The sequence below is a fragment of the Pyrgilauda ruficollis genome, unplaced genomic scaffold, assembly GCF_017590135.1.
Source record: "Pyrgilauda ruficollis isolate IOZ18807 unplaced genomic scaffold, ASM1759013v1 scaffold28, whole genome shotgun sequence".
In the NCBI taxonomy this organism is placed as follows: Eukaryota; Metazoa; Chordata; class Aves; order Passeriformes; family Passeridae; genus Pyrgilauda; species Pyrgilauda ruficollis.
Genome location: NW_024524155.1, coordinates 1,535,763 through 1,562,198, shown reverse-complemented (window position 1 = coordinate 1,562,198; position 26,436 = coordinate 1,535,763). Strand labels below are relative to the sequence as shown.

Below are 26,436 nucleotides of genomic sequence, written 5' to 3'. Positions count from 1 at the left end.
TATTATGTTTTAATCACAAAACCAAAAACATTGGCATGGGTTTTTCCAAAGTAAAACCTGGAAAACAAAATGCACATATATGCCTGCAGTTCCATGCCACATGAAATACCTGGGAAGACACTCAGATCCATGCTGTACATGAATGTACATGTCAGGCAACAGCACACAGAAATAATAGTAAGAAGTAAGAAAATGAGGCAAAAACTACATTCGGAGGAACAGTTGCAGTGGATCAGTGAAGCTCATTCAGGAACTACTACCGAAATCAATGCAGGCACCTGATGCATGATGCATTTAGGCCAGCCTGCTGGAAAACCGAGAGCTGAATCAAATTTTGTGACTGTTAAATGGCCCCCTGGTTCGGGAGCTACGGGGTTGATTGCACAGCTTCACCTAACCAAGAAACCTACATCCTTCAAGGAAGAGATAACTGAAGCTGGACCGCTTTTCTCCAGAAAGCGCTGTGCAACAAGCTAGCAAGATGGCCCAGGTATCTCGGGGGCACGGGCCTAAAACCGGGCCCGTGACCTCGGTCCGACAGCCGCGGCTCAGGGCTTCGCCACCCTCCTGTCCCTCCGACAGCGGAGAAGGCAGCGTCCTACCCGGCGGCTGGACACCCGCCCGCCGGGCTGGGCGAGCGCTTCCTGGCGGCGCCGGGAGCTGCTTGTCCTGGGCCCTCCAACAAACGGAGGATGCCGAGGTCAGCCACGGCTCCCGACACGTTTCCTCCGGCAGGTCCGGGGGAGGGCCATGGCAGCGGGGCCGGCGCTGGAGAGGGACGGCGCGGGCAGCAGAGGCCAGTCCAAGCCGGGTCCGAACGCCACCACAGCCGCAGGGGCAGCCGGCGTCCCTCAGCCCGCCGCGTCCCGCCGCCGGCATGAGGCGGGCCGGGCCCTGGTGCCTGCTCCTGGCCGCGGCCTGCGCCCTGGGCCGGACCCCACCGCCCCCGCGGGGCGCCGTGCGCTGCCTGTCGGCCGGCGCCTGCTTCAGCGCCCACCTCGCCAACGTCTCGTACGCCGAGGCCCGCGGCGCCTGCGACCAGCGGCGGGGCAGCCTCGCCTGGGTCAGCAGCGAGCCGGAGCTGCGCCTGCTGCTGGACCTGCTGGCAGAGGCGGCGATGCCCGCGCCCGCGTTCTTCTGGGTCGGGCTGAAGAGGAACGCCTCCGCCTGCACCCACAACGAGCAGCCGCTCCGCGGCTTCTCCTGGGAGGGCGTCGGGGGTGGGACGGCCCCGCGGGAGGTGCCGGCGGCGCTCGACCGGTGGCTGCAGGAGCCCCTGCGGTCCTGCCTCACCGCCCGCTGCGCTGGGCTGCACCTGGCGGCTGACGCCTCATGGGGCTGGAAGGAGCGAGTCTGCCGGCTGAAAAGCCCAGGCTACCTCTGCAAGTACCGGTACGAGGGTGCCTGCCCCGACCTCAGTCCCGCGGGCGCCCTCGACCTCGACTATCGGCTCCCCTTCGAGGAGCGCAGCGGCGGCCCCGGCTTCAGCCCGCCGGGCACCGTGCTGACAGTGGCGTGTCCCGGCGGGGACGTGCGGCTCACCTGCCAGCCCGAGCCGGGCGGTTTCGCCTGGAAGGCGGCAGAGAAGCCCCTCTGCCCCTGCCCCTTCGGCCGCAGGAGCCCCGACAGCGGGCGGTGCGCCGAGGCCGCCGGGTGCCGCGATGCAGCCGGCAGTTTCGCCTGTGCCTGCATCCCGGGCGGTCCGGATGGAACTCCCTGCCCGGGCACAGGGCCGGCCCCCACCGCTACAGGTGGCCCCACGGAACCGTCGGGTGCCAGGGCGGAGGGGCGGCGTCCTTCCATTCCGACACCCGGCCGCTCCACGGAGCCGCCCGCCACCGCCACGGCCGCCGTCGGCGGAGAGAAGACGGCTGCTCCGCCGCCCTCCTCCTCCTCCTCCTCTTCCAACTACGTTTTCATCCTGGTGGCAGTCGCTGTGGTGGTGCTGATCATCCTGGTCATGACCGTCCTGGGGGTGTTCAAAATCTGCTTTAACAAGAAGTCCGAGGGCCGCGGCGACAAGGAGCCGCCGGAGGCCGGCAGCAAGGCGGAGGCAGGCTCGGCGGAGCCCGGCGGAGCAGCGGGGCGTGAATAGCCCCGGACCGCCGAGGCCGCGTCCCTCGGGGCTGCCCCGAGCGGCAGCTGCCCCCGGGCCAGCGCTCGGCTCCCCGCGTCCCTCCTGCCCCCAGCCCTGCTGCCGCGGGGAGCCGAGGGAGAGGCGCCGCGGGACTTCGCTGGGCAGGGCTTGGACATTATCAAACGCAGGAGCGGGTAGCGGCGTTATTTTGAGGGGATTGAAGTCTTTGGACAGTCGGAGTTTTTGTCGGTCTGAAAAGCAGTTATTTCGGTGCTGATTTCACTAAAATATAAATAGATCAGCCTGGCCGGCAGAGCGATTGCAGCTGCAACAATTGTGCATTTTTATCCTCTCAGAAGCTGTTCGTCGGGTGCCGTACTTGGAGCAAGCATAAAGTGGGCCACTTTGAGCACTTGCATCTTGTAATTTAGAAGTCACCACCTCCAGTGGTACTTGGAGGCTCTCGTTTTCAATATAATGGCTGGAACTTTTGGAGAGGTGAACTGCCATAATTTTGGGCGAAACTGCAACCCATAAGCTTTCATACTGACATTCTTAAAAAATGAAAGAGCATTTCTATACTTAGAAAGCCATTAAATTGCTGAGGAAGTGAGAGGTTAATGGGGAGTCAGTTTTATACTTCAGCTGATGAAAAGAATAAAGGATGATGTAAATCACTTCCTTGTTTGTTACTTCATACTCATTTTTATTGTAGCAGAGAATAAATTTTTCAGTTACTGTTTTTCTCCTAAGTTAGACAGTTACAAAACTTGCTTTCTGTATGCAATATGTGGCTCCCTTAGAATCAGACAAGGTGCTGACACACCACACTGCGAGAGGAGTTAACATGAGTCCAAATACATCATGCAAATCTCATTCTCTTTAGTCAGATATATTGTTTTCTGTGGAGTCCCTTGAGAGTAAGGAAAGATTCACTGTTTGTGCCCTTTTCTAAATGAGGTAAACACTTCCTCTGTGATTTCCCTTGGGAATTCCTGTAGAGGAGCTTTCAACCTGGCTGCAGAACTTGCTTTCTGTGCAGTTCAGAGTGCTGATGCTCACTTATTATTATTATTATTATTATGGTGTTGGTTTTCAATTAAAGTTGTAATATTAAATATTGATTCAAGGTTTTCTGAGTGCAGTTATACATATCTAAGTGGTCTCATCCAAGCCTTTTGGGGTGCAGGGAGAATAGGGAAATATTATCTTCCCTTAAGAGAACTTTAATCTCTGAAATGTCTCTTTAAATACACTTGCTTGTTTGTTTGTTTTCCGCTCTTGAGAGCTGACATTCTTACTACTATTTTAATTTTGACACTTTCCTGTTGAATTTGAAGAACCCTGTTTAAAAAATATTGCCTGTTATTATTACCTATTTTTCTTGCAAGCAAAGACTTGATGATAAATATGGTGTAAACATCTGCTAAGGATAAATAATTATGTAAGTAGAAGTTTTTTATTTTTCCCTCTCTCTCCCTTTTATGACTATAGGCAGTTGCTATCTGGCAAACAGTGTTTTGTTTTTGGTAAAGAGGTCACTGATATTTGTGAGCCATCAGACTGACTGTAGCCATAAATTCCCTTGTATCATGAATTAAATCCAGCTAAGTGAGAATGCTACTTATTACAGCGTGACTCATAATCTGCATACTTTTTTTCATCTGTTTATCTAACATTTGTATTTCAGAAGGCAGGCATTTTTCAGCTTGGGCAGGAGGCTTGATTCTACATTCAGATGTGAACAGATTTGGAAAATTACTTAGCCATTAATGCCTTATTTCTTAATACCACTCCTGTTGCTGTCAGTGTAAGTAATTTCTTTTATGGGATGGTGTATGTGGAGCTCCCTTCTTCTATCAGGGGCTGTATAAGCTAAGAGCAGCTAAGATGAATGAAAGCCTCTCTAAATTTTTTTGTATGTTTTAGTCTTTCTCTTGTATCAGGTGGCTGAACTCTTCTGATAGTCTGATGGGACTGTCCAGGTGTGTTTTCCTAAGCTCTAGAAACTCTTTTTCTGTTTCTGGAGTCTTACCAAGCACAGAATTAAGTGCTGAGTTAAGCACCTGACTACTTATTTTGGCATCTCTCAACATCTCTCAGTATGTGACTCAGACTATTTAGTTAAAATATACAAGTTCATGCCCTTGCAAGCCATTCACCTGTCTCATAATTCCCATTTCACTCTTCCTGTAAAATCATGTTTTGATTTGAGAGTTCTTTTTCTCACACAATTCAGGATCTTTAGACATTTGTCTAGAGGAATACACAAGGGTTCTACTATGTTCTCCCCAGCTTATAATTTGACTCATGTGAGTCAAATCATCTAAGGATTGCATCTAAGGATGGGATCCATCTTACCATGTGTAGGTATCTCCAATAATTCATCTAGACATTTTACTCACCTAGACACCTGCACTGCCTATTGAGAGAAATATGTGCTTGCAATTAATCTCATTTTAGACTAGGTGCTGAAAACAGGACCGATGAATTGCATCCTGAAAGTGCCCTTTCTCTGCATTGACTGTAAAGAAGGCATATGGAGGCTACTTATATTTAAACACCTGTAAAATACACATTTAGAATTAAATCAGAAAAATCAGCTCACTTAAGTCTCCAGCTGTGCAAGTCACTTTTCTAAAAGCAAGCTCATGGTGCCTTCTGTCTCTTCAAGGCATGGCTAAATGGTCATAATTTTATTATGGCTTTTATTGCTTTTACGTGTTAGAGATTCTTGTTCAGTATGTCTGGGGTTTTTTACCTTATTTTTGCAGTCAGTAGAATACAAATGGATTTGTATTTGCATTTTTTTGGAACCTAAGCAACTTTGAAATGCATGAATTTCTCTAATGGTTCAGACCAAAAAGGAGATGGTTTGGGAGAAAGGATTGATCATTTTTGCTTTCCACTCTTGATCAGATTGGGTCTTTAGTGAATAAGAAACCAACACGTGCCTGTCATGCAACCATTGGTTCATATCACAACCATGATTCACTGGTCTGCAAGGCAGATTCAGAGCATGGTTTGCTGTTTACATCCATGGAAGGAGAATAAGTAAGAACATAATGAGTACAGATCATCATAACAAGTACTGAAATAATATAAGTTTCTGATTATGAAAATGGATGCAATTCTAATAAAAATTGTTAGGTAACACCACATAAAAAACCCACAATCAAATGCAAGTATTTTTCCAAAACATGGCAAAGATAGAGACAAATCTTTTCTCTCATGTTGCACACATGTCCATTGAATAAACATTATTTAAACATATTCCAATATATTCCAACTGTTTTTCCACCATAAGAAAAATATTATTTCATCCCATATTAAAGCCATATAAATCACATATAAACTTTGTATCTGTGAGTTTAAAATGCTTACATTTGTAATGAAATGATGATAGAGAGAAACTGTTAGTCTACATTTGGAAATGGTGATTCCTGCAAAGAATAGGAATGTCCAGATCTCTTGTCTATCACAATTATCCAAAAAGTGGCCCATGTTGCCAATTTTAGATTTCCTTAATTCCTACAAAGATAGCTTGACTGGTAGGCATATTATTTGTCTGCTGCACATTTTATTTATCAACAACTGATGAATTTTTAATGGTTTGTTTCATCAAATAATCAGAAAAAATATTTTAATTTCCACATTTTTTAAAAAGAATGATTTATGCTGCTAAGGGCTTAATTAGGTGTTCTTTGGGACTGAAATTAAATCTATAAGTGGACGCGGGAAAAATTTGAATACTTCTGACAACACTTCTCCTTGTTTAATTGTATCATATAGCTTAAAGAATATTAAAAATATAATGGATTCTGTGCTTCCCCTAGAAACTTCCTATCACTTAACTTTTTTCATGTTTTAAATTCCAGTTATCTTTCCTCATTATTACATGGTGGTCAATCACTGGTAGATGTAATGTAGTTCCTTCTAGAAATATTATTTTTGTTTATTATAATAAATATTATACTATTATTTATTATTGTTATTATTATTTTTTTTCAGTATGTAGATACTTACCAAAGCTGTAGTGTGGCAATTAATATATTTCACTAAAGATATGTAATTGACTCAAAAAGCAAACACAGCAGGACAGCAGCAGCAGTAACCACATTCCCAGGGCTTCAAAATATTAAACTTAATAACTTTTCTTCTTCCCTCCGTATGCAGCCCTGTCTTTCTCTCCTGGGCTTGTTGCCTGGGGCTGGAAGACTTGAAAGTGGATGTGTAGTGGAAATCATCTGTAAGCAAGCAAATATTTTCCCTTTTCTGAATTGCTGACTAGAATCATAGAATGGTTTGGGATGGAAGGGACCTTGAAGACCATCTTGTTCCACCCCCTGCTGTGTACAGGGACACCTTCCACTAGACCAGGTTGCTCAGAGCCCCATCCAGCTTGCCCTTGAACACTCAAGGGATGAGGCATTCACAACCTTGCTGAGCTGACTGGTCCAGTGTCCTGCCACTCTCACAGCAAAGAATTTCTTCCTCATACCTAATCCATGCCTACTGTCTTTGTTTGAAGCCACTCCCCTTTGGCCTGTCACCACAAGCCCTAGGAAAATGTTCTTAATCTTTTTTGTAGGTACTGGAAGGTTGTTTGTAGGTACTGGAAGGCTTCTCTTTTCTAGCTGAACAACCCCAACTCTTTCAGCCTGTCTTCGTAGGAGAGGTGTTCTAACCCTCTGATCATCTGTGTAGCCTCCTCTGGACTCCAGCATATCCACATCCTTCTTATGTTGGGGACTCCAGAGGAGAACACAGTACTTCAGGTGGAGTGGAAGCAGCAGTGGAGCTGTGGAATGCAGAGGTGCGGTGGTGGTCCTGCATTTGTTATGTGCTTCCCTTCCTTCCACCTGCCAGTCCTTTTGCATTCTGAGTCAGAAAAATGGGAATACAACCACTCTTATGTATTTTAGGGGTAATATAAGAGAAAGAAGACTGCAGGTTCACAGAGAGGATAAGGGGAAGATGAGAAAGGCAGGCAAGCATCCATCTTTACCAGGGTGTATCTGTCCTAACCATCTTCTTGCTGCGTATGTTTTCAGGCGTTACTCAAAATGTGGAAGTTTGCACACAAATAAATATTTTCAGTCGTTAAGCCAGGAACAGCACATGGGCTATAACCTGTCAGAAAAACATGGTTAGCATGGTTTTGTTTTTGGAATGTAACCAGCTGGCCTTGTGTTTTTGGCTGATAAGAATGATTTACACTGTTCTCTGGAACATAACATAAGATCATAAGTACAGATAGCTTGAGTGGGATTATAAGTGATCAAAGTCTGTAATGTCTGTGGAGAGGAATGCGATTACTTTTCATTCTTATATCTTTCTGTAAGGGAAAGGATTTATCCCAGTCATTGTACTGAAGATTCTGCTCAAGTAAGAAATTATGTAAATTTTACTTTATGACAGTGAAAGAGCAGTGAAAATTCTTCTGTATTCAATTTCTGTCTTGTCAATATGAGGTTCTTCTTGGCTTATGTTAAGAAAAAAATTATTAGAACTTTTTCTCTATTTTAATGATAAAGAAAAAAAAAACCCTGTGAAATTCAAAGAATCTGAAAAATCCAAAATAAATTAACATTCAGAAAAATCTATTATCTATTTGTTTCTGCCTTGTTTTCTTGAGTTTCTAGTAATTCCATAAAGTATCTAAATTGTCATTTAGTTCTTAGGAAAGAAATGCCTAGATTTTTTCTAACCTTCAAAAATAACAGTCAGCTTGGAAAACATCAGCTGACATAAAAAGCACAACTTCATGTTTTTTGCTGAGTTGGGAGTTTATGTTTTGCTGTACTCTAAACAATGGAAGTTAATTATGTGAAAGAGCCAAATTCCTGCTTTGCAATGCCTGTACTGGACTCTACTTACTTCCCTCAGTTCTTAACAAAATGGCCTCTCCTGGCTGTCACATACCTGATTTTTCTCCATATCAGATTCTTTCTCTCTCTCTCTGCTCAGTATCAAGTATCCACCAGTTTGGCCTTCTTTTATATCCATTCTCCCCCAGATATCCAGCTTTGCCACATTTTGGACCACTCCAGCTGACCAGCAATCCCTTGGGCTTTCCATTGTGAATCTGAGCACGGGCAAGTGCTGTGTGCCACACTCAGCCCGCGGCAGCAGCGCTGGTGCCACCTGGCATTGCTCAGCTTTATGAAGTGCAGTGCAGTCCAGCACCCTCCAGCAGCTTCCCCTGGGCTGGTAGGGCCCACATGTGCACTGACAACAGCACTGTCACCAACAAGGTAAGTGGAGACCTACAATCCTGCTCCAAGTCAGAAATACAACACAATTCAGATCCCAAGTCAGAAATCTGGTAATTGTTATCTGTCCTGCAACTTCCCTATGCTGTGAATTTGGGCGCTTTTTTTTGAGCCTTTCTAGTTAGGAAGCTCAAGAACCCACAGAGCAGCCCTTAGACATATTACACAGTGTAAGAACCTGAAAGAAAAGACATTTGGTGGTGGGGGGGAATGGAGAGCAGAAGGAATTTTCTGTACATTTATATAGTTTCCAAGGTGACTCTACCCATCATAGACATGATAATCATATAATGACAAATGTATTCCATCCAGACTGGATACAAAAACCTATACACCTCAGGAAGTATACAGCACATTTCTGTCTCTGCTTCATAGCTGCTTATTGCTCTGCCAAATACAGATTTTATGCTTTTGGAGAAACAAAGTTCGAAGGGAGTAGCCATACTTAGCTTTTATTGAAAAGCATCTGTCTTGTCAAAATTTTGCTTGGTTTGTAGCCATCTAATGATATACTTTGAAATACTCTCAGTTTCACCTATTTTTCTCGGTCATTTCTCTCCATAAAATGTAATATCTAAAAGCATTTTTCTTAAAGAGAAATCTAATTAGTAAACCATCCTTTCTTCCTGTGGCTTAGCCTGAAGTTATCAGCCAAATAAGGCTATGTTGAAGAGGATGTAGGTGCTAAATACACAATTCAGTAGAAGTATTTTATTCTACTCTAGAGATTCATAATTCCCATTCTTGTCTGTAGAGCCCTGGTGTCAATTAAGATTCCTAGGAACTAAAATCACAGTGTTTAGAACACTGGATTGATATTTCTTTCTTGGCTAATTTATTCTGATTTTTTGAAATTATTGTTCTTGGATCTTTTTTTTAAATCAGGATTATAAGACATGAAATTGCTACTGTTCTAGAAATATGGCAAAGTCAAACCTTATATAACATGAATGTATGACATCACTGGGTTATTTTATTTCAGTAAGACTTAGTTTCATATTTAGAATTAGGATGCTGATTTTGGTAACAGGTTAAAATACAGCAAATAGTCAGTGTTAATAGAGCATGCCATATATATTAGAAATGCAGATTTCTAGGTTTCCAGAAACAACCAGAAAGCCTGTTTAAGATTCTGATTCTCTGGAAAGCTGGCATTTCAGAAATTCTTACATCCATTAGAAAACTGATTCTCATTCTCTGTGAAGATATCAAATGGGCTCTTTAAGAGTCAAATGCAAAGAAACCATACTCTGTGTAATGTTCTCTGCTGTAGGGACCATCTGAAGAGGCAGAATATCTGCATGCAACCATCACCTTTTTCATCCACTGTTCAGATATGAAGTGCCTCTGTGAGCAGTCTTGTTCAAGTCCACTAACTGCAGGTAGCAGCCAGCCTCAGGACTCTGAGATGTGTTGCGTTTGCTACTGCACTGGGAAGCCTGGTGAGAAAGGAAAGCAATTTCCTCTGCACCTTTCTTTGAGTGGGAAAATGCTGCAGCTGATGTGTGCTTCCCACATGATGTGAGTTCCATGTGTTCCATGTGAGTTTCCATGTTCTCTGGAATACATGCCACAGAAAACTGTCCGGTCCATTGACTGGATTCGGCTTGGTGCTGTCCCACTGCTGGGTGTAGGTCGCAGGCTAAACAAAGTGCAAAGGTTGCCTGTGTTTCAGTGGCCACAAGGCCAATATCCATGACAAAGTGAATGCAGTATTTTTAAAATATAAACCAAAACTCATGGGGAAATAGCAAAAAAATTACTACTGGTTACAAATAACAATTCACCCACTTGCAGCTGTATAAAAAAGTCAAAATGTCACCAAGAAATAAACCACTGTACTATTTTTTTTTTCAGTGAATTAAGCATTAGTTAAAATAATTTCCATATGAAATCTGAATACTCTTATTTGCCATTTGGAAAGCATTAAAAAGAGTTCTGTTTATTTTCTGGTATATATTATTTCATGAGAATAATTTTTTATCTTTCTGGTTGTTATGTTCCACTATTTAGAATAGTAACACAGAATGAACTAACTAACTTTCTTTCTAGCTAAATTGAGTGATTTACTGCTGTTGATCACCTCTCCGAGAGTGAAAAATAGCATGAACAACTGTTAGTTTGGGATAAACAGATTTTGTTTCCAGCTGAAACCACACAGAGCCAGGAATCATAAGGGCAGTGCTGGCTGGGAGTGAATCAGCCCATGCATCTGAAGGCAAGTCTGCCATCTACTGAAGGCCCGACCCAACCTCTGCGATGTGCCTGGGAGAACTGAAACTAAAGTGCATGTACTGGTAGGTGTGCAGGCTTCCATCGCAACCTTTGCAAGGCAAAGAGAAAAAAAAATGAAAGAACAAAACCCAGTTCAACTTTTCATCAGTATGAATCTCTATGATTTTTCACTCTTGCTTCATCATGTCTGATATTAAGCAAATTCAACAGTAAAAAGTAGACTGACTCTCTGTTTAATCTGACCATACATCAGAATATGCCTGGGTGAAAAGGACCACATAAGATTACGAGATTTATGTCATCTTGAAGATATTGTGAGTGAGAATTTAAGTGAAGCCCTGGAAATAGCATCATGGATATCATGGGGCATTTTACTGTTTTGACAGACATTTGATTTCTGTGAAAATTTAATTGAGCTTATAAAGCAATTTCATCCTCATTTCCCCATATGTACATGCAAAACATGACAAAATTCAATATTTGCAATTTTTCTTTAAATTGCGTCCACTAGGAAGTAAAGAAAAGAAACTGCACAATTGTTAAAGCTTTTCATGAAATATTTTAATAAGGATGTAACAGTTTCCACATTAGCAATTTTTAGACTAAAAGGAGCTGACTCACAGTCCATTGAAGTGAATTAAGATTTTTTTTCCTCTCGTTTTGATGGACTTTGAATCAGACAACTTTGAAATACTAAATTTATACATTCATTTAACAGTACCTAAGTTTTGGTGAGAGAAATGTACAAAGTAGCATCCTGCTTTTTGCTGCTGATAAAAGTTAAAGGGTATAATTTAACAAAAACCTGTAATCAGTCCACCACCACAAATACTAGATGCCTTAACTGTCAACCTTACACTTTACACTGTACTTAAGCACAGCAGCTACGAGTACAATGCTATGGGTATGCTGCTACTAGAGATTTTTCCAGTCTCTTGCTTCATATTGCCAGTAGTTATAATTGATACAACCACAGTATTGTGCTAGAGAAGTGATTTGTCACAGCTACTGGGACATTTGCCACTGTGTGACACTGTTAGCATAGGTGGTAGAAAGCAAAAAACATAGCTGCTTATTTCAACACAGTCTGTACCGATGCTTCTGTGTGGGATAAAAGGGAGTGGGGATAGAAGGTTTCATTCAGCTGTCATTTATCAAAGAAAGCTTCATCTGTCTATATGAAATTTGTTTTGTCATAAGAGGAGAAGAGAGAAAATTCAAGAGAGAATTTCTGTGGGGGAGACAATGAAAATGAAAGAGTTAGAAAAAAAGAATGTTTTTATCTGGAAAGAAGCCTTCTTAAGCATCACCCATTTTAAATGAACCTTGCAAGTAGCCACCACAGACATAAGTACACAGTATAAATTGCTTCAGAAAAACACGTTCACAACACAGTGACTAGAATCAAATAAAAATCAAACAAGAAGACATCTGGCACACATTAAAAACAAGAATTCTCAGAAATGAAACATTAAGAAGCTCTGGGTCAGTATATTACATTGGCAACATATGAAACCCATTTTGTTGGGGCTTTTTAGTGCAACAGAAGAAACTGGAGCTAGGGTAATAGCTATTACTGAACAGCTACTTTTTCTGTCAAGTATTTATTTCAGAGACTGGTGGAGATTTATAAATGACTCCCCCTTTTTCCATATAGGCTAAAGTGACTTTGCCATCATCCCGGTCATTCAAAAACTGTCTCAGCTCCCTTCACTGCTGTTTCACAGCTGATGGAGCAGGCTCAAGACAGCAGATTCACAGTCTAGCGCTCTCTTTAAACTTTATTATCAGCACACTTTACTGTGTGTGTGAACAGATTCAAACATTTCCCAACTCAGCAGTCCCCCCAGCTCCCATCTCAGTGAGTCCCAGCTCTCTGCTCCCTATATATCACGGGACTGCTTATCTCCCATCATGAGCAACCTACCACACTACTCCAAAGCGCAGCAATAATCAGATTTTTTCCTAAGACCTTTTCTGCTCTGCTTCTGCGAAGCAGAACAGAAAGCCAAAGTCCCAGTGAGTTAGAAGCTGTCTGCAAAGCAAAAAAAATATTTCCATGACAATGCTGCTTTTTTCTCGGGGACTTTTTGCTCCCTGCTTTCTATTTTATTCCAGGGGGAGGGAAAAGTAGGCACAGAGAGAGGCTACTCACTCTTTCCTGGGGGAGGGCAAGGTATGTGTCTGCGGAATTTTTCCAGCATTTCTAATCTCTGAAGGGGACCTGTGTACTGACAGATGTTGAGTGGGGTCATTTTCAGCTGAGGGGAGTCTGAGCCTGAATGCTGGGACTTGACTGAAGCAGGCTCAACTCAGTGGCCTGGGGTGTTCCACCAGCCAAGGGGAAGGACAAACTGTACAAAAGACAGAGGGAGAGAAGTCACTGCAGGACCTTTACAGCCACTTGTCAGACACAGAGAGGAGTGGCAGAGCCAGGCTACCAGACCCTAAGCTACCAGACCAATGAGAGCCACAGTTCACTAACTGGATGTCAAAGCATCAGAGAATGTACTAGCTCTCAAGGCGGGGCAACCAGGGTGCAGGGGGGCAGCAAATCAAGGATGTGGGGTTTTCTTTGCTCTTTCTTTTGCCAAACACTGGTGGCAGTGGGCAGGACCAAAATCCCCTCCCTCCCAGCCTCCCCATGCCACAGCCTTGGCTTTGCTCACCCTCGAGCTGGGCGGCAGTAAGGGAGCTGGGGGACAGGAATGCTTCCTCAGAGGGTGGTAATCCTGGAGGTGCAAGTGCCATTCCTGTACATGCTCCCTGACTCCAAGTTGTCTGGGGGAAAGTCCTCCACGCTGTATGCCCTGCTCTTGAGGGCAGTGGCATAGTAGTCGATGGGTTCCTCTGCAGCATTGTCCATCCAGCTGAGGCAGAGCAGCCTCTGGAAGGACCGCTTGAAATTGTCTGAGAGAAAACCATAGAGGATAGGGTTGGCACAGCTGTTGGCATAGCCCAAGATGACAGAGAGCTGGCTGATGGTGGCATCATCCTGCTCTACAAAGACATTGACCAGCTGCACAATGTAGAAGGGCATCCAGCAGATGACAAAGACCATCACCACCATCATGACCATGAGGGTGATCTTGCGCTCTGAGCGTTTGCGTTGCTGCCAACCAGCCTTCAGGGCCACCATGCGCATCTTAGCAATGATGAGGATGTAGCAGAGGCAGATGGCCACCACAGGCAGCAAGAAGCCCATCAGAAAGGTGTAGACCACAAAGACCACCAGCCATCTCTGCGTGGGCTCTGGCATGAGCATGTTGCAAGCCACCGTTCCATCACTGTTGGCTGCTGTGTTGGAGAAGATGATGATGGGCAGGATGATGAGGATGGAGAGCACCCAGACACCCAGATTGACCATCTTAGCCACAGTGGGCCGGCGGTACCTGGCCGCCTTGATGGGGTGTACCACAGCGATGTAGCGGTCCACACTGAGCACGGTCAGGCAGTAGATGCTGGTGAACATGTTGATGGCATCCACACTGAGCACCAGGCGGCAGAGCAGGGAGCCAAAGGGCCAGTGGTGCAGCAGGGTGGAGGTAACCAGAAAGGGGACGCTAAGCATCAGCAGCTCATCCGCGATGGCCAGGTTGAGGATGTAGATGTTGGTGGCTGTCTTCATCTTGGCATAACGTAGGATCACGTAGATGACCATGGAGTTCCCGCACAGCCCCACCAGGCACACCACGGAGTAGATGAATGAGATGAGGATAGCGCTGCCCTGAGACTCGCTCAGGGTGCTGTTCGGAGCGCCAGAGGAATTCCTGCCGCCCGAGTCCATGCCCTCCGCCGCCGCCTCCTCCGAGGCGCCACCGGCTCCGCCACCACCACTGTCGCTGCCGCCGCTGTCGCCGCTGTCGCTGCCTGCACCGCCCGGAAGCCTGGGGCAGGTGCCATTGGGGAGCATCCTCTGCCCGGACCCCCGCTTCCCGGCTCAGAGCAGCAGGCGTCCGCCGCCGGCTGCCCTGGGCATCATCCCGTCAGGGATCCCGGCGCGGCGGCTGCGGGACGCGGGCATCGGGAGAGACGCGGCTGCCAGCGCCGCTCGCTCCGAGCGGCGGCAATTGCTGCTCCCCGGCTGGTGAATGATTAATAGCAGCGGCGCGTCACCAGCTAAGGAAAGAAGGGAAAGAAAAAAAAAATGCAGGAGGAGACGTAAGTGGGTGTCCCTTCCCACCTCTCACTCCCCTTGCCCGCCTCCCATCCCGCCCTCCGGCTGCTCGCAAATCCGGCAGCTCCAGGGCAGCCTGTTCCCTGTTCCCACTGCCCCGCGCTACTCAGTGCCCTCCTATCCCGCGCTTCTCTCCCCACCCAGTATTGTTTCCCCCACTTCCCACTGATCCCCTCCCCGTCCACCATCCTCTCTTCTCCCTCCATTCTCCGCAGCTCTCCCTCCATGGCACCTCTGTCCAGACCAGGGGCACTCCTGGCAAAGGGACTATTCTTTGTCCTTTAAGAAAAAAGCCTGGGTCTTGTGTGGGTGAGCAGTGTTACCTAGGCAAGCATACCTCACGTCTACGCAGCTGCTGTAACCCTCTCCTGTCACTGCACCATGTGCACTGCCCACCTCACAGCGCTGGCACCAGGCACGGCACCGACCGACAAAGCACAAAACATTCAGTCCTATGCACACAGCACTGTCCGTGCCTTCTACCACCACGCAGCTCCACGCCCCCTACCTTGTCCTGTCCCACCGACAACAACTCTAGATATCACTCGTAAGCAGCCCTGCCCTTCTCTGCACACTCTGTCCCGAAAGATATCCCCCCATCACATTCTAACACCACGGCACATGTTTTGCCTTTGTCCCTCACATCCAAGGGTGAGTGACCAATTTGCACACTGCAGCTTGACACAACTATTTACACCACAGTTGTGCCAAGACCTGCTGTCCACGCCTCTGTCCCCACACATCTGCTTCCAATCATAGGATCACTTCAAGCTCAACCACCATGTGATGCCTCACCAGTGTTACAACCCCCTCTCTTAAAATATATAATTAATATAATATAATATAATATAATATAATATAATATATATATATTTTTTTATATAAAATATATACTTAAAACATATGCATATCCCTGATAGGATTGTATCCACACCAGGGGATGCTATAAACCCTCCTGAGCCTTTACAGTGACACAAACCATTGGCACCACCTCCATTCATACACTGCATATATGTAGCTGTCACTACATAACTTATGCCATGCTGTACTCACCAACTGCATCTATACACTGACCTATACTCTGCTGTTTTTACATACACCCTGATTCTAGATGAACGCACATACAACAGTAGTTCCTCCTGCTGTCATCTCTAGGCAAACACTGACACTTTAAACACCTCATCCACACCACCAGTTCTAAACACACATGAACATCTTCAGATAGTCCTAATACTGCATGTCTCTTCTCTGGCAAGCAAACTTTTCTTAAAAAAAGAAGAGCATGACCTTCCCATACACCTCTCCTGCTGGGCAATATGTCTCTTCTCCCTATATGTTATTGTTCTGAGTATACAATCTGTCCTTAAATGCTTATACATAACTACTAAATCAATTTTCATATACCACCACCACCATTCTGTATATACCAGCTGCCCTTTCTGTATTAACCAGACGTGGTTCTAGTTCACATAGACCCTCACGCTTGCTCACCGCATCAACATTCCCTTGGCACAGGCTGAGACACAAAATACTCAGTAAATGCTTATTTATTCTGTTGGCTGTACCCCCCCATCTGTGTGAGCAAAGCACACCTGTATGGGTAATGACTTGTCTCTTCACATAAACTGCTGCCCAAGAGCACCACCTACTTTTGTCAAGAACAGCAGGTCCGCATCACACAAATATCACCACAGTGCATATGCTGCTACGTGCTCCCCGCAGCACCACTATACTCAGCATCACACATGCATCCTTGCAGCCTACACATTTTACCATGCATGCATACCCATCACCTCCTACTGTTCACACTTCTTGTTATCACCGTCTGCCCACCATCACAATTATGCATATTATCACTACCCACCACTTTAATATGCAGATACATGCAGCATTACCATCAATTGATTACAACCCATCATCAGGAATTTATTCTCACTAGAACCATATATATCCTTATACCCCTCACCAGCACCAGCATCTATTTAAGCACATGCATGTAACCTCCCTGACTGTATGACTTTGCTCATAGCAGTCATCACCTCCAGTCACATACCCTAGGCACTCCCATGTGATGGGCATGTGCTCTTTGACACCTTGTCAAGGTGTCATTCAGCACATGCATACTTTGCATGACCCTTTCCAAGCTGCTTCTTTTTCTTCTGTGTTTAAAGAGCAGATTGTGAATACATATAGATGTATATATACACCCCTACACATTATAAAAATAACCTTATTCAGTTTTTAGTAAGCTCACACAAGTTCTGTTTGGATGATACTCTTTGTGACTTTTGAGGACTTTTTGTATTTGTATTCTAATATAGAAATGCATTTATTGAGCAGCCTTTGCAAATGATCTTACAATTCTAGGACTGTTCCTATATACGAGGTTTTAGCTAGATGTTTGAGCACTTGGGGATGTCATACAAATTAAAATTCATGCTTACATTTGGGTTTTAGAGGTTGTATATTCTGATGTGTTAGCATCAGAGCTTTCAGCACACAGAGGAAAAAATATATATATATAACACCATGGAAAATTTTTTTTTGCAATGTGCTATCTGACACTGCTCAAATTTCTGCCGTTACATAAATTCAGGTGAAGAATTATCATCTTTAGTGTTTGTATACTAAGAGAATATGAATCAGCCTTCAGTCATTGATATGAGAAGGAGCAGAAGTCAATAGCTGCAAACCCATTAACAAGAACGTCTGGTTGGTTTCAGCTCTTCAGTCTGTTGGAAAACCTACAGTTCAAATACAATTCAATTTTTGTTTACATAATATTTGTTTCAAGGGTCATTTAATTATTGAGCACAAATCAAAGGGTTTCCTTCTTTCATATTGTTATAAATTGGCATTTAGACATTCATGCTGTCGCCCATTTCACATTTCTTTGCCATGCTCGGATTTGTCCATGCCCTGCACCCAAGAGGGTCAGTAAAAACTCTTCTGTTGAAGTAGATGTGAGCATGATGTTCTTTCTTACTGCATTTATTCAAAATAAATAACTTATAAATTGTAATTCCTGCAACAGTACTATCACCATTAGGTATCACACACACACCTGCTTGACGTAAGTACCCAGGAAAAAGAAATGCCATCATAGGCATAATTATAATAACGTAACCTGTGCCATAGCATACTCTCAGAAGGTTTGATATCTCCATTCACTGAAGTTTCCTTTGGATATGGAAAAGTTCACAATAGAGAATGATATCACCTTCCAAAAAGGAATTGTTTGAGTGCCTGTTCTTAGATCAATTACTCTAACAAATGTTATAGGTATTAATTTACTGATAATTTATAGCTACTGATCTTTACAAGTGTTCAGTGTTGCTCATAATTTTTAACCTCAGCTATTTGATAAAGTAGAACTGTTTGATCAGAAATAATGGATTTTATTATCTCAGTGATGATATACTGCCATTTTAAATACCAATAATGGCATAGTTTTAACATTCAAAGATTCCTTTAAAGCAGAAATTCTGACATAAACCAATTCTAATTTGGGAACGTGCTTAGAAATTTTATTTTTTTAGAGTTCTTTCTTTTTCCCAAGGACTTTACCTGTAAGGAGTAGACCAGAGGTCTAAACTTGTGGATTGTAATCTTGTGTTTGTAATCCACCTGTCACAAAGTGGGGAAGGGCAGCTGGACCTTCTCAACACAGTCTGCAGGTTGGCCTAAGATGTTCACAGAACAATTCCAATTTTTCCAATTGCCCATTTTTATAGCAACACCTGCCTCTCATGGAAGGCAGGAAAAAGAGTTATGTCACAAATAAACTTCTGGGCCATGCTGGGAAGTCTAGGACTAAGGCTTAGGCCATGCCTGGGGTTAGAATTAAGATTAAGACAAGAAGCCCATGGCTCCAGGTGCAGTGGGGTGCAAGGGAGAGGGTCAGTGGTGGGGTAGTCTGTGCAAAGAGCTCATACCAGAACATTAGTTTGTCCCATTAGGATAACACTGGGCATCTCAGGCTACAGTTCACCCCATGCCTAGGCTTATGTTAAAGTCAGGAGAGAGACAAAGCCAAGAGCTCCAGCTGAAAGGGGTTGAAAAGTGTTTAAAACCTGAATAAGGTAGGGGAAAACTCCACAGATGCTATCCCCTTACAATTTTCTCCTCTGTGCTATAGGGTGGGGACTCTGGATAGAGTAAATCTTTTGACTACTTGTATCTGACCCTTTGACTGGGGCTAGAAGAGAGACAAAGCCAAGAGCTCCAAGGGAGCTGAACTTTAAGAGGGACTCTCAAAGGGTGAGGAGAAGACTGCGACTTTTTACCTCTGTCAGGAATTTTTTTCTCCTACAGGAAATGGCTAGGCTGTCAGGTCAAGGTCCATTCCAAGCACATTGTGGGGTTAGACTTAGGTGAGGCAAAGCCCAGAGCTCCACATGATGAAGCCTTTCCCAGTGATAATAGGATCTCAATCCCTTCAGCTCCATCTGAAGTGAGGTGCCAGTGCCAGTGATAATTAGAGTAGCTTCCTGCCAAACCTTTCTCCTGATGGCGGCGTAAGGCTGACACGCAAAATCTCCAACTTAAAAAAGCCTACAAACAGCTCCTAAGGCAGATGATACCTTTTCTCTCTGCCAAGACACATTGCACCTAGTGTCACTGTGTCTCGAGTATTGTGGCAAGAAAAAGGAAACAGTCATGACACTTAAAATGAGGCCCATGGTAATTCCTTAAATATTTAAACCTGAGACAGTATATGAATAGTTTTCTTCAGTATTCAACTTTTGAGCACAGCAGTGATGTGGTAATGCACAGGACTGCTCTGATTTGCCTACACCATGAACCCTAAGTAAATTCAGAAGAGTTTTTGTGGGCTGGGTCATTTCAATGGGGTCCCACTGACTAGTTCCGTAAAGTGCCTCCTATTCAAACTGCAGACATCCTGTGCACCACTCAAAACAAGTGTTTTATAAAGGTTGCTGAGAAATTAATGAGTGCACACTCTTTTACAACCATATATTACTACAAAATAGCAAAATGTCATATAATTTGGGTAATCAATTGAATTAGTTTTGTTAAAAATCATTCAGTACCCATTTCAATTGCATATCTTCGGAAGTCATACATTTTTCATGACCTTTTGATTAAGATGGAAATTTTGAGCTTCTTGAACCCCTCAGATGTAAATTCTGTTCTTACCTTTTGACTGATCTCACTGGATGTGCTCTGAGTCAGCAGAGATTTTAACTTTTCATTAGATTGTCAACATATTTTTAAAAGCTTCCCTTTTAATACAGATATTGTATCTTAGATGTCATGATTCTGGTTATAATTTTACTTTTAGCAGAGTGTTTAAATGTTACATCAGTTTTAGCTATGATTGAAAATGAAGTGCAAATAGACAGATGGAAGTGGTTCATTATAGTAATATGTTAGAAAGCATTTTCTCCTAAAAGAAATTTTTTTTTCATTTATACCTTACAAATTAATTGAGAAATTAACAACTATTCTGTAAAAACAGATGTGTTAAACAAGATTCATTAGAGAAAGAGTCAAGCTGTTGCTTAGAGAACACACAAATGAATCTTTGTGTCTTGATCCAGTTGCATTTATCTCAGACCCAGGTGGTAAAAAAGTTCAAATCACATGGCTGTGTTACATTGCAATTCTTCCCACTTCATCTGTTTTCTACTGTAGGAGGTAATAACTGGCACAAAGTACCATTATTTAAATCAATTATCTAGAAGTCATACAACAAACTGCTTTCTGTCATTAATATTTTTTCATGAAGGCTGAGGGCTGTACACATGTGCTGACAGCACACTCCCTCTCAAGAGCAAGGTAGCTGCCCCAGCAGCAAGATATAATATAGTACCCAAATCTGATCTCAGACACACTTTTTCAAATCTGAATAATTCTGTCTACTGGCAGATAACCAGGTTTGTATAAATGTGTAAGTGGTTGGATCTCGGCTTTCATCTCTTGTCTCCAGGCAAAAAGTTACTCAGTGACAAGTGTCGGCAGCAGCAGGTGCGACCCAAACGCTACTGAGTAAGTTTGGGCTGTAAACATAGCCAAGGACAAATTGTATTTAGCAGATTTCCATCATGCCTAGCTAAAATGTGCCTGGATCAGGGCAAAAGTTGAAGAAGAAGCTGTTAGGTTTTCTGCTTCTTGGCTTTTGGTGAGATGTTTCCCTAGAGCAGATAGTGTTCTCTGCTGCTTCATCCAGTCTGATTTTGGAAAGGCTCCTTTATTAGTCCTCACCAGAGTCTTTACAGTAAGTGTTACATTTAAATGTATGCTGGTTGGATACTCTTTTCCAGTGCTAAGTATTTATTTTGGCAGCATAAATATTGCACTAAATGTAAGAGGAAAATGAGAAGAGATCAATTATGAATGGGGTGGGCTGGAGAGAAGGGGGGGTGTTGTTTGCAAGCAAATAACTTTAAACAAATCAATAAATATTTCTATGATTGAAGAGAGCAAAGTAAATTTGTAGGATAACCATTGATGTTATATGGCGCCCACTTAAATTTTATCACTTATTTAATATAGGTTGTGGAAAGAGTCCTCAGAGTGTGAGTTTTCATTTAAAGGTAATATGAATAAATGATACAGATCTTCCTGATGAATAGCTTCTCAGCCTTCTGGAGCATATTTATACAGCAAGCAATCATTAAACTCACAAATCTTTAAATTTGAATTTTCATCATATTCTGATGTGTAATTGTTTCTTTTCACTTGAGAGTAATGGGAAGCTATTTTTATAATAGAAATGATAACACAATTAAAGGGAATATTACTACTAACAAGTGAAGTAGCAGTGGTGTCACACAGGGACAGCACCAGTCTAGTTTGTGCTGCTTGAAGTTAAGTCCAGCTGCACAAGACTGACTAAAGAAAAGCCTGATCCTATAGTTAACTTTGGTTATCTCTATTACTTGTACACATCTGGAAATGGCTCAGAATTTGAGGAACATTATTTTATACACATAACAGTCACTGAAAATATTTCAGATATTTCTCTTTTTTAAATCTGTTATCTGATATTCTCAGATATGTCCTGTGTTTTAAGCAGCAACCAATGCTACTGCAGAAGGGTAACTGCTGTGTTCTGGGTTCAGCAGGAGAATAATGATAGCACACTGATGTTTTAGCCATTGCTAAGTGTTGCTCACCCTGAGTCAAGGACTTTCCAGTGTCTCATGCTCTGCCAGTGAGGAGCTGCACTAAAATGTGGGAGACAGCCTGGCCAGGACAGGTGACCAAACTGGCCAAAGGGACACTCCATACCATAGAATGCCATGCTCAGTTTATAAACTGGAGAGAGTAATCCGGGAGCTGCTGAAATCTGCTTGGGGACAGGCTGGATATTAGTCAGTGGATGGTGAGCAATTACATTGTGAATCTCCTGCCCTTTCCCTCTCCTGTTCATTACAGTTATTGTTACAATCATTATCATTATTGCTACTATTGTTATTATTGTTATTATTATATTAATTTTGTTTTAATTATTGAACAGTTTTTATCTCAGCCCAACAAGGTTAACTTTTTTTTAACTCAGTTCTTCTCCCCACTGGAGGGGTGGGGTGTCAGTGAGCAGCTCTGCGATGCTTGGTTGCTGACCGAGGTTAAATTATGACAGTGTGAAACAATAAAGTGTATCATGGTACTTAACACATATATTACATTTATTAACACTTAATACATTGCTGCCTCTGAGTGTGGTCAAAGGGAATGAAGACATTTCTATGTCTTGAGTAAAGGTACTACTAGTCATTTTCACAAGCAATTGCACACATGTAAGTGTCCCTGTTTTTCCATAATTTTATTTTCATCTCAATTTAAAACTCAAAGTGTTTTTATTTTCCTACCTATGCATATAATCTTTTTTTGACACACAAAACACAAATTGTTTTCACTTCTTTCATGCTAGTTACCATCTTATTCATCCAGTTGCTGTAATTTTCAGACAGGAAATGTGTTTTGCAATTTCCAAAACTATCCAAGAAGATGACTAGGCCAAGGTCACAAAGCAGGCAGGGATGGTAAATGGCTGTCTCATCTCTGTGTCACAATCAATAACGTACCTTACATCACCTTAGAGTGCAAGCTGAGTGTGATAATATGCCAGTGAAATACAGAAAAGTGGGCAGGTTTTAAGTACATGCATTTGTTAGAAGATGTTCAGTCTTGAGCTCTTGGATTAGAAAGAGAGTATGAAAAGTAGAAAAATATTATAGATAGTATCCATGTTTACCTTCCTAAATTAGTAATGAGCCACAAACTTTTTGGCTCCATTCATAACAAATCCTTTGGTAGAGGGATAGAGCCTGGGCTAGCACAAATACAGTCCCCTGATTTAGTGCCTGTTTGTGGTGGCAGTACATGAGGGTCGTTCCTGGGGCACATACTCAGTTTTGGCACTCAGGCACCACTCCGCAGTGTGAATAAAAGAGAACTGAACAGTGATATTAGGAGATACACTTGAAAAGTGATCCAAATTGAACCACTGATTTAGACATGCCCAGAGGGGTTTGGTATGGTATGTCATGCTCCACTGAATATTAAAGGCAAGCCCTGGATTTTATATATGCAGAACAGTATTTTGAGCAGAAATCTGTACAAGGGATGGGAGACACTTTCTGCTCCCCTTAATCTTTCATATAGTGCATGCTGAGAAACAAAATTTTTAGACTGCCATTCAGATGGAACTTTCATTTTTTCTCTTTTTGTGTTTCGCTATCATGCTGTACATCTCTTCCCTGGTAGTTTGCATCACTCCATTTTTCATGCCAAACAGTCTGTGGAGTTTGTACTGTTGGGTTTGGTGGGTAATAAGTCAAAACATGTATTTAACACACTTCTCATCCTGTGAAACCTGCTTGTCCACAGGATGCTAGGCCCTCATTCCTCCCACAAGATGACTTTCCCACTGGTGCTCCTGAGATCCAACACACAAATAACAGAAAATTAAGAGCTGTGCAGTGTGCAAGCCACCTTAGGAATAGTCTGTGTAATCTAATATTTTGCTGTCTGAATGAATAATGGCAATCACTACTGCAGGGGCTGTGCACTAAGCCCTGGGGGCTGTGGCCATGCCTGGTTTGTCAGTATGCCTTTTAGTAGCCAGCAGTTCCTGCTTTAGCTGCTGGGTAATCTGGCTGCCAGTCTCTAAGCTCTAGAGCAAACCACAGGGAGCAGAGGTCTTTATGTGCTCTCTAGGCATGGCCAAGACTCTTAAATTTTACCCTGCAGCTCAGACACCAGCAGACACATACAGGAGATGAGAAGTGGGAGACAGCTCTGTTTTTACAATACAAACAGGCATACCCAGATAAGAATAGATGTTTTGTTTTGTGGTTTTTCAGGATTCCCACAAAGACTCCCATGCAAGAGAAGGGGAATAAACCTAGATGTGGTTACTTCTTTCTCTTATGAAACCTATAATGACTGAAAGATGTTTATCATCTTAAGGTTATCAAAATAAAATGTATTATATGCTGATCCAGTTGTGGTAAAATTTTCACTGAATTAACTGAAGCCAATATTTTACCTGAGGCAGACTGGAAGATGAACAAAGAACTCAACATTCCCTCTACTGATGGAAATAAACACATCACATTGTGCTAGTACATAATTATCAGGTAATAAACCTGTGACTATAAAGATGGGGTTTTCTAATTAGGCTAGAGAATATAGATATAGTACACCACATTGCAGCTTTTCTAGCTTCCCTAGACTGAAGAGTTACCTGTAAATATGGGAGAATGTGAGAAGAAAAGTCTGAATTACAATATACCATTAGCAGTGGTGAAAAAACCAACTGCCCCTGCAGTTCCTTCCCGTTTCTATCTCAGCATTTATTTCTGGAACACTTTAAAGGAACAATGAGCAGTACCCTGGTGGCCTGATGGACAGAAAAGTTCTGAGTTTTTAGTTCTCAGTAGCCATGGTCCCATGAGCTCTATCATGCTGTGGGATAGGCAGAATTATTTTCACAGTTACGAATTTAAATTGATTACAAAGTTAGGATTTTATTTGATAATAACTACAGAAGAACAGGAAGGGGGGAATTTTCTGAAGGCATTTCTTCTGAATGGCCTTTATTTTTTTCCTTCTGTCATTTCCTTCTGTCATTGCCCTTACTCATATCAGCCCTAAGGCTGCAATCTTTATGCACTTCAGGTATCATGTAATGCCACAGAAGCTGGTCTGAAACAGATTTTCAATATTTGGTTTGAGGACTGGTTGCAGAATTGTCTCTTTTTAAATAGGTATTTGGTATTGAATATTTCTCTGATTCTGAAATCAGGTCTTCCAGAAAAAAAGAAAGGAAAATGTTCATTATTTGCCATGCATCATAAAAGCCTTTTGCATATCAATTGTATTGGCTTTGATTTTTTTATGCATTAGCAAATCCCATTGCAGGTTTAGAATGTAATTGAATAGGGGCAATTCTACTGACTTCAGTCAAAACATTACCAGAATAATTTTCTGATGTGTAGAGAAAAAATTTTAAAAAAACCTTTGGAGACTCCTAACATTTATATTATGAGATCATTTTAAACCTGCTGTCTTATCATCTTTAAATAAAATCTCTTCCATAAAAGAGATATAAAAGAGATGAAGCAGACTGTTAGAGAAGCCTGCCTCATCTTTTAACTTCTCATAAGCTGATAACACTCAATTTGCCAAAAATTTTGCCTGAAACCTGTGTAATTTTGATAGCATATTTAGAAGTAAAAGACCAGTCTTAAAGTTGCAATGTTGTTATTTGAAGACATACAGCTCAGTGGAGGAACATCCACCTTTGATATCATCAAAGTGAGCTATGTATTGATTAATGAATCAGATTTCTGCTGAATAATAAGTGACACCAGTACCTGACATCCTAATGGGTAAAATTATCATCAGACATCTTTAACCTCACAGGCCTATCTGAATTTCCCAGTTTGGTCCTCATTTTTGTATATTCGGCTAATGGCTGGAGAGTTACTGAAATACACATTCCACTTGTTTCAGGTCTGTTTAATTAAAGTAATTGTAAAGAAATGCTGTTGCTTTCTGAAGTTATGCAGATATTCAGTGAATACACCCTGGATCTCCTCTACCAGGGTCTAAATTTGCTGTTCATCATGTTTCAGCAGTTGTAATTCACACAAGCTTCCCTGTGGACTGCAAGCTTTCCATCCTTTCCACATGTGGCCACTCCAAGCAAACAAGGTGGAGGTAGCTTCAACAACATTCCTTGCTATCCTATCTCAAGAATGAAAAGATTATTTCATCATCTGTAATTTTTTAATTAAGCTCAATACATTCCTTGCACTTGTGTGGTATTAGTTCTGCAGTCTTTTTATTTGTGGACCTCTATTCTGAGCTGGAATTGATGGTAAGCTCTTAGTGTCAGAATTTTAAGATGCACACAAATGGGCTGGTGAGAGAAGGGTATGTGCTCCTGTAACAGCTGATAATGTGAAGAGTTGTTCTTCAAAAAATTATGAATAAAGTAAAAGCGAGATGGGTTTTGCAACAACAACCATTGACCTTCTTTCTCCTTTTAGCAGCTTAATGAAGTTGGTAATGAATCAGCTGAACACTGTAGCAGTGGCTTCTTGCTTCACTGTAATTTTTGTTCTATGCATATTTCTTATATATTCAGTCCCTAATTTTAGCATTGATTTTGCTCTTATGATTTGATAGTCTGC

The 26,436-nt window shown here is 42.6% G+C and overlaps 2 protein-coding genes across 2 annotated transcripts; one reads left to right on the top strand and one right to left on the bottom strand.

Annotated features, from left to right (window-relative positions):
• Positions 1-786: 786 nt before the first annotated feature.
• On the top strand, positions 787-3,738 carry CLEC14A (C-type lectin domain containing 14A). Its single transcript, XM_041472125.1, has one exon. The coding sequence runs from the start codon at positions 878-880 to the stop codon at positions 2,093-2,095; it is 1,218 nt and encodes a 405-aa protein (XP_041328059.1). The 5' UTR covers positions 787-877; the 3' UTR covers positions 2,096-3,738.
• A 7,388-nt stretch (positions 3,739-11,126) lies between these two features.
• On the bottom strand, positions 11,127-14,686 carry SSTR1 (somatostatin receptor 1). The gene has a single exon (XM_041471950.1). It carries the CDS (start codon positions 14,498-14,500, stop codon positions 13,304-13,306), a length of 1,197 nt encoding a protein of 398 aa, XP_041327884.1. The 5' UTR covers positions 14,501-14,686; the 3' UTR covers positions 11,127-13,303.
• Positions 14,687-26,436: the final 11,750 nt, after the last annotated feature.

What these genes read in the sequence shown, in the direction of transcription:
- CLEC14A (XM_041472125.1), top strand. Translation starts at nt 878, where the DNA reads ATGAGGCGGGCCGGGCCCTGGTGCCTGCTCCTGGCCGCGGCCTGCGCC.
- SSTR1 (XM_041471950.1), bottom strand. Translation starts at nt 14,500, where the DNA reads ATGCTCCCCAATGGCACCTGCCCCAGGCTTCCGGGCGGTGCAGGCAGC.